Raw genomic sequence first — 9,131 nt, 5'->3', positions numbered from 1 at the left:
TAGTGGAAGCTGTGAGGGGAGGACGGCTCGTAATAATGGCTGGGATGGAGTAGAATACCATTCCATTTATTCCATTCCAGCCATTATTATGAGCTGTTCTCCCCTCCCCTTCCACTGACCTACAGCCTAGCCACCAGCAGGCTAACCACAGCCAAGCCACTAGCAGACTAAAGACATCCAAGCCACTAACATGCTAACTACAGCCTAGCCACCAGCAGGTTAACGACAGCCAACCACCAGCAGGCAAACGACAGCCTAGTCACCAGCAGGCTAACGACAGCCTAGCTACCAGCATGCTAACTACAGCCTAGCTACCAGCATGCTAACTACAGCCTAGCCACAAGCAGGCTAACTACAGCCTAGCCACCAGCAGGCTAATGACAGCCAAGCCACCAGCAGGCTAACGACAGCCTAGTCACTAGCAGGCTAACGACAGCCTAGCCACCAGCAGGCTAACAACAGCCTAGCCACCAGCAGGCTAACAACAGCCTAGCCACCAGCAGGCTAACAACAGCCTAGCCACCAGCAGGCTAATGACAGCCTAGCCACCAGCAGGCTAACGACAGCCTAGCCACCAGCAGGCTAACGACAGCCTAGTCACCAGCAGGCTAACGACAGTCTAGCCACTAGCAGGCTAAAAACAGCCTAGCCACCTGCAGGCTAACGACAACCTAGCCACTAGCAGGCTAATGACAGCCAAGCCACCAGCAGGCTAACAACAGCCTAGCCACCAGCAGGCTAACGACAGCCTAGTCACCAGCAGGCTAACGACAGCCTAGCTACCAGCATGCTAACTACAGCCTAGCCACAAGCAGGCTAACTACAGCCTAGCCACCAGCAGGCTAATGACAGCCAAGCCACCAGCAGGCTAACGACAGCCTAGTCACTAGCAGGCTAACGACAGCCTAGCCACCAGCAGGCTAACAACAGCCTAGCCACCAGCAGGCTAACAACAGCCTAGCCACCAGCAGGCTAACAACAGCCTAGCCACCAGCAGGCTAATGACAGCCTAGCCACCAGCAGGCTAACGACAGCCTAGCCACCAGCAGGCTAACGACAGCCTAGTCACCAGCAGGCTAACGACAGTCTAGCCACTAGCAGGCTAAAAACAGCCTAGCCACCTGCAGGCTAACGACAACCTAGCCACTAGCAGGCTAATGACAGCCAAGCCACCAGCAGGCTAACAACAGCCTAGCCACCAGCAGGCTAACAACAGCCTAGCCACCAGCAGGCTAACGACAACCTAGCCACTAGCAGGCTAACGACAGCCTAGCCACTAGCAGGCTAACGACAGCCTAGCCACTAGCATGCTAACTACAGCCTTGTCAGTCTAGAAAATAACCATTCCAAGAGGTGATAAACATCCCGCTTTAATTTTCACTTTATTCTTTGGTTCAATCTGGTCTCAAACTGGATTTGGTTCCTTCACCATTTCCCTGTCATCATCATCTCTGTATTTCCCTTCTCTTCATGTTGCCAGGTGTCAAATACCACTGATAGTGACAGGCTGCCATGGCAGCGATGAGTGACATATCAATCAGTGGGAGAAATCTCTATTAACTCAGCTGTCTCGTCTTCCCTTCACTCTTCCATTCCACTTCTTCATACTCTGTAATGAGTGTCTCCGTCCCAAATGGCACCCCATTCCTTATATAGGGCCTGGTCAAAAAAAAAAAGTGCACTAAAAAGGGAATATGAATCCATTTGGGACACTCCCTTTGCCATGCTGCTATTCCATGGACAGCTCAGCCCATATTGGTGCTGAATAAGAGCCATGATGACGTCTCGGAAGGAGATTTAGAATGTATCCTGAGACTGATAAAAAAATAACGCAGGTCTGTGCTGAAGGTACATATGGGGGGGTTACTGTGATAGGCAGTCCCATAGTTTCTGTTCCATTTCTATATTTCTGTGTCAAACAGTACTGACTGACTGATGAACCATCCATGGGAGGACTCTCTGTGTAACTAGGTGTAATAGTAGCCTGGTATCATGTCTGGTTGTGCTGTATAGCGAACTCCAATGATCATTATTTGGCAATAACGAACATATGAGTTGGCTATACAAAACAAACAGATGTGGGACCAGGCTAGGTATAGTGGCCCTGCCCTAATGAGAGTGTCTCCTGTTGACATTAGAGGCTAGGAGGCTAGGTATAGTGGCCCTGCCCCGATGAGTTCCATGCTGTGGACATTAGAGGCTAAGGGGTTGGACTAGGGAGCTAGGCTAGGAGGTTAGGCTAGGGAGCGAGCCTAAGGCTAGGGGGCTAGGTATAGTGGTCCTGATGAGAGTGCCTGCTGTAGACATTAGAGGCTAGGGAGCTAGGTTAGGTATAGTGGCCCTGCCCTGATGTGTGCCTGCTGTGGACATTAGAGGCTAGGTGGTTAGACTAGGGAGCTAGGCTAGGAGCCTAGGGAGCTATACTAGCGGGCTAGGCTAGGGGGCTAGGCTAGGGGGCTGCTAGGCTAGTGGGCTAGGCTAAGGGGCTAGGCTAGGGGGCTAGGGTAGGGGGCTTTGAAGCTTCATCAGCGAGTGAGAGAGAGACACTTTGGGTTATAAACAATGGACCTTCTATAGGAACCCATCACATCACTGTGACCTAGTAATGAAACTGAGCTCAGCTCAGGGCTTCTCCCTCCAGTCCCCACCCAGTCCTCTATTTCAGTAAAAGCTAAAAGCTAGGGGCGTAATCACTGGGGTTTAGGCTCCTTTCACCGCTGATTTGTTGCTGCCCTCTTCTCCTCTTCCCCAGTCCCATGGGGCTAAGGGGCCAGGGGCGCAGAGAGGGCCTAATCCTGCCCCTCTTTTGTACGCCGGCCGCCACTCAGCACGAGCCAAATGCCGAAATCCCAAACAATGATCCAGAAAGAGCCCGCCCCCAGGTCTATCCCAAAAGGCCCGGCATTCTAAACTCCCTGCTCAAGCCAAACCCACCACTGAAAGGCTCTTTAGTCTCACTGTGCAGTCCTGTGCTGATAGTATTGGCATCTGAACAATACTAAGTCAAAACAGACAAGAGTTAACACCTGCTCAGCAGGATTTACATCAATATCCTGTTTACTCAACAGTGGTAGTAGATGCATCTAAAGAAGAATAAGAAATAACATGCAATGAATCCAATGCATGAAATCAAAGCTATTAAAGTGGGCTGAAAGAGGAGAGGGGAGCAACTAGTGGACTGACGTGTGGCAGTGCTGCCCTCTAATGCTGCCCTCAGAGTTCTGCTGCTGCCCTCGGAGTGCTGCTGCTGCCCTCAGAGTGCTGCTGCTGCCCTCAGAGTGCTGCTGCTGCCCTCAGAGTGCTGCTGCTGCCCTCAGAGTGCTGCTGCTGCCCTCAGAGTTCTGCTGCTGCCCTCAGAGTGCTGCTGCTGCCCTCAGAGTGCTGCCCCCATCATGACAGAACATACTTCCCCTGCCCTAAACAAATGTATTCATTAACTCACTCACACACGCACACACAGATGCAAACACACACAAACTCTCCCAGGCATACTCTAGTTCTTTGTCAGTAAGTAACATTTAGAGGGATCCTGAGGTGTATTTACTAGGACACCTGCCTGTGTTGTTGAAGTCTGTATTTAACATGTGTTCAATAAGGCCTCTCTCTGCCTCAAAACACATACATCTTCTTGATGCACTGTGCTGGTGAAGGGCTAGATATATTCATAAACATTCTTCAACATGCGGAGCAAATGTTAATTTACAGTCGCTGTAAAATTGCATATTATCAGGCACAGAGTTTGGGAGCTCATGCTAAATTGTATGTATTTGCATAAATTCCCATTAAATCCTTTGCTATCGCTGTGAAAAGAGGAAGGCTTATAACAGCAGTATAACACTGATTAGAGGTTTGGTTGTTTCCTTCCAAGACATGGCTGTTTTTAGTGTGCAATCTGTTTGTGACAGACCACAAGTGGAGGTCACCGAGAGAGCAGGTTTGTGTTTCAGACCCTGTTGTGACACACTCTGTTCAGCCCCCCCCCCCCCCCCCCCCCCCCCCCCCCATAATGACACAACATACTCCCCCTCCCCGATACAAATGTATTAATTTACACACACACAAACACACAAACAAAGCCCCAGTCAAACAGAAGCCTGTTCAGACAGAGGTTGAGTGTGGTTCAACTGCAGGTCGCTGACTTCCAGGCAGGCACATTGTCATGCTCTCAGCTCACTGTTTTTATGCAGAAATATGTTGACACAAGGCTAGCAGTCTGGGCTGCTGGTGTACTGAGTGGTGGTGGTGGTGGTAGTGATTGTGGTGGAGGGAGGTGGATGGGGCTGGTAGATTGAGTCACTCCCCTACGGCTAAGAGGGACAGCTTGGCTAGGGCTGAGACTGGGGCTGTGGAGGTGGATGAATCCTGGGTCTGGCTACAGGCTGTCTGCGTGTCTGTGGCCAGGGGTAAACACAGAGTGGGCTCCATGCAGCACCACGGGGCGTGCTGGCATAAAGCGTTTAAAAGGCCTTCCCAGTGGGTCTGTTCTCCTATGCCATCTGTGTGATTTACATGGCCAGAGGGGAGGCTTGCAGAGTGTTCCTATGTGTGTGTGTTCACTCAGTTCACTCACTCAGAAATACCAACTGAGAGTATGGTGGACCAGAGGTACTCTAGGGGGGAGGCAATATGGTGTGTGTGTACTCTGTGTGTGTGTGTACTCTTTGCTTTGCTATGTGTGTGTACTGTGTAGGAGTGTGGCGCTACCATGTGCAACTTGTCCACTGGACGTCGTCAATCATTCAAGCCCCTGGTACTTTATGAAGGTGAGTTACCTTCTCCTAACCTCAAGGCCAAAGTTAGCCGTGAATGAGAAATACTTTTGAGAAATACGAAGGCCGGCGGAAATCCCAAATGCTTTTTATTTTAAGCCTATTTCACAGTGGAATGATGGGGCTAATAATAAAATGAAGTATGTAACGCAATATCTACCCAATAACCTCAACTCTTCATTTTAAAACGCAGGAGCCATCTATCTCTGACGCTGTCATCATTATTCATAAATCTATTTCTATAGATTCTCATATCACAGAACCAGCAGAAACCATTAAACCACAATGGGTCGTCCATTATTGATGATGCGTTCAGAATCCACTCAGTTTATGATGTTGTATCAGCAACAGGTCAAGTTTTCAGGGGCTTGGTCAAAAGGCATGACTGATAATGAAAGTATTATTTAATATTGTTTCAAATGAATTATTTCAAGCTGACTATTTGATGTTTTATCATAAGACTAGCTACACTCAATTAGAATGGAAATGGGTAAATCACATCAAAAATACACTGGGAATGGATCATTACTTTTTCCTAACATATTTGCATCATGTTGAATAATATCGGCAAAGATGAACCAGCATTTACCTGGCAGTGGCTAGCACTCTCTTCCAAACCCCTTGATCTGAGGGCTCCAGCACTTTTCAAACAACTTATATCAAGTATGTTTGGATATCCTATATAAATACACTGCACTGTTTTTTAAACTGTAATAATAACACATCCAGTACTAACAGGCAGACAGGCAGGTACAGACAGACATACAGGTACAGACAGACATACAGGTACAGACATACAGGTACAGACAGACAGGTACAGACAGACAGACAGACATACAGGTACAGACAGACATACAGGTACAGACAGACAGGTACAGACAGACAGACAGACATACAGGTACAGACAGACATACAGGTACAGACAGACATACAGGTACAGACAGGTACAGACATACAGGTACAGACAGACATACAGGTACAGACAGGTACAGACAGACAGACAGACAGACAGACAGACAGGTACAGACAGACATACAGGTACAGACAGACATACAGGTACAGACAGACATACAGGTACAGACATACAGGTACAGACAGACAGACAGACAGACAGACAGACAGACAGACAGACAGACAGACAGACAGACAGACAGACAGACAGACAGACAGACAGACAGACAGACAGACAGACAGACAGACAGACAGACAGACAGACAGACAGACAGACAGACAGACAGACAGACAGACAGACAGACAGACAGACAGACAGACAGACAGACAGACAGACAGACAGACAGACAGACAGACAGACAGACAGACAGACAGACAGACAGACAGACAGACAGACAGACAGACAGACAGACAGACAGACAGACAGACAGACAGACAGACAGACAGACAGACAGACAGACAGACAGACAGACAGACAGACAGACAGACAGACAGACAGACAGACAGACAGACAGACAGACAGACAGACAGACAGACAGACAGACAGACAGACAGACAGACAGACAGACAGACAGACAGACAGACAGACAGACAGACAGACAGACAGACAGACAGACAGACAGACAGACAGACAGACAGACAGACAGACAGACAGACAGACAGACAGACAGACAGACAGACAGACAGACAGACAGACAGACAGACAGACAGACAGACAGACAGACAGACAGACAGACAGACAGACAGACAGACAGACAGACAGACAGACAGACAGACAGACAGACAGACAGACAGACAGACAGACAGACAGACAGACAGACAGACAGACAGACAGACAGACAGACAGACAGACAGACAGACAGACAGACAGACAGACAGACAGACAGACAGACAGACAGACAGACAGACAGACAGACAGACAGACAGACAGACAGACAGACAGACAGACAGACAGACAGACAGACAGACAGACCAGACAGACAGACAGACAGACAGACAGACAGACAGACAGACAGACAGACAGACAGACAGACAGACAGACAGACAGACAGACAGACAGACAGACAGACAGACAGACAGACAGACAGACAGACAGACAGACAGACAGACAGACAGACAGAACAGACAGACAGACAGACAGACAGACAGACAGACAGACAGACAGACAGACAGACAGACAGACAGACAGACAGACAGACAGACAGACAGACAGACAGACAGACAGACAGACAGACAGACAGACAGGTAGGTACAGACAGGTACAGACAGACAGACAGACAGACAGACAGACAGACAGACAGACAGACACCATGTCTTACCATCTGAATGAGCAGGGATGTGAGTTGTGTCAGAGGTTTGTTGATGAGCAGGAGGTCCTCTGCAGCCTGGGTCTCTCCCTGGGACTCAGCTCCCTGTAGCATGCACGCACACAGAGAGAGAGAGAGATCAGTTGACTGCCTTCAGATCAGAACTGTTGATTGACAACAGTAGGTTATTGTTTTCGTCTCAGCAGTAAAGAAAATGAGAAATCAATACTGTAGGAAAGAGGTAAAACAGAGAGATGAGTGAAGGGTGTTGAGACAAACAGACAGACAGACGGACAGACACACAGGCGGACAGGCACACACAGGCAGCACTGTGTTGAGCTAGGTTTCATCACATCTGCTAAATATTGGCTGAGGTCTGAGATGAACCAAGTGCAAGTCTTGTCCTGGGTAGAACAGTATTACTAGTCCTGTTGAACAGCTGTAGCAGTGTTGTTTAGGTTAGTACAGTAGAACAGTATTACTAGTCCTGTTGAACAGCTGTAGCAGTGTTGTTTAGGTTAGTACAGTAGAACAGTATTACTAGTCCTGTTGGACAGCTGTAACAGTGTTGTTTAGGTTAGTACAGTAGAACAGTATTACTAGTCCTGTTGGACAGCTGTAACAGTGTTGTTTAGGTTAGTACAGTAGAACAGTATTACTAGTCCTGTTGGACAGCTGTAACAGTGTTGTTTAGGTTAGTACAGTAGAACAGTATTACTAGTCCTGTTGGACAGCTGTAACAGTGTTGTTTAGGTTAGTACAGTAGAACAGTATTACTAGTCCTGTTGGACAGCTGTAACAGTGTTGTTTAGGTTAGTACAGTAGAACGGTATTACTAGTCCTGTTGGACAGCTGTAACAGTGTTGTTTAGGTTAGTACAGTAGAACGGTATTACTAGTCCTGTTGGACAGCTGTAACAGTGTTGTTTAGGTTAGTACAGTAGAACAGTATTACTAGTCCTGTTGGACAGCTGTAACAGTGTTGTTTAGGTTAGTACAGTAGAACAGTATTACTAGTCCTGTTAGACAGCTGTAACAGTGTTGTTTAGGTTAGTACAGTAGAACAGTATTACTAGTCCTGTTAGACAGCTGTAGCACCACTAGTCTCACCCTTAACATATTCAAATCTTCAAATCTCCTTTAAAACAAATGACTGGCTTTAACAGCAGTCACCTCCTGGGAGGTAGATTTCATTTCTATGACAAACTGGCTGTTCCCTTTGGTGGATGGAAATAGATGTAGAACAAATAAAAATAAGACTGCTGGTTGGTTGGGTTAGACTGAAAGACACTCTCCATCTGGTTCTCTTCTGGTTTCTCAACCCCTCCCTCCTTTTCTCTCTCTCCCTCCTCTCCTCTCCTCTCACTCCCTCTTCTCCTCTCCCTCTCTCTCTTTCCTTCTGAGGGACTGCTGGCTTATTTTAAGCAGGTTTTTCGGTCAGCACAAAACTTTGGGAAGGAAGATTGGCTGTCTGCAGTTAATGTGATTATTATTCCATGCTATTTTTTCAGCTCTTCTTCTTTTGCTTAATTGTGAAGCATGTAGAACTTTCTCGATTAACTTCCTCATCCATTTAAAATATTAATTCTGAGTGAATCAGAGAGAGAGAGCGAGACAACTTGAAGACGACACTGGCCACATATTCTTCCTTCCTTATCATTATTACCTAAATGAATTTGGTTTGTGCAGAAGCCCTTTTAATGAGCTTAGCATTTTTTCATTCCAGTGAGAGAATTGATTTCCATTATGTCATTCCCCTCTCCTCTCGTTTCCTCTGTTCTCCCAATGTCCGGGCTGCATAAATATGTATACCAGGAAGTGGAGGAAGGCTCTGTAGAGGACAACTAAAGCTAATGAGGGCCAGTGGGAGACAATGGAGTGTCCCTCGGGTGGGGGACCTTGTGAATCCTTAGTGTCTAAAAGATGAACTTCAATGGGATATATTTGCTTCTTACTGCTCATCCTACTGGAAGTTGAGAAGAGGCAAATATATAAAATACAGTGCATTCAGAAAGCATTCAGACCTCTTGACTTTTTCAACATTTTGCTACGTTACAGCATTAAATAGTTGTTTTCCCCTCCTCAATCTACACACAATGCCCCAT

At 47.3% G+C, this 9,131-nt stretch overlaps 1 protein-coding gene across 1 annotated transcript in view; it reads right to left on the bottom strand.

Annotated features, from left to right (window-relative positions):
• Window positions 1-9,131, bottom strand: part of ulk4 (unc-51 like kinase 4) — a 156,996-nt gene that overhangs the window by 36,814 nt on the left and 111,051 nt on the right. The window contains exon 34 of the mRNA XM_031812240.1: window positions 7,040-7,132. Within this exon, the coding sequence (XP_031668100.1) occupies window positions 7,040-7,132 (93 nt within the window). The remainder of the gene's footprint in view (window positions 1-7,039; window positions 7,133-9,131) is intronic.

This window comes from Oncorhynchus kisutch, unplaced genomic scaffold (genome assembly GCF_002021735.2).
Source record: "Oncorhynchus kisutch isolate 150728-3 unplaced genomic scaffold, Okis_V2 Okis02a-Okis13b_hom, whole genome shotgun sequence".
NCBI classification, from domain to species: domain Eukaryota; kingdom Metazoa; phylum Chordata; class Actinopteri; order Salmoniformes; family Salmonidae; genus Oncorhynchus; species Oncorhynchus kisutch.
This window is presented reverse-complemented; position numbering and strand designations above follow the sequence as displayed.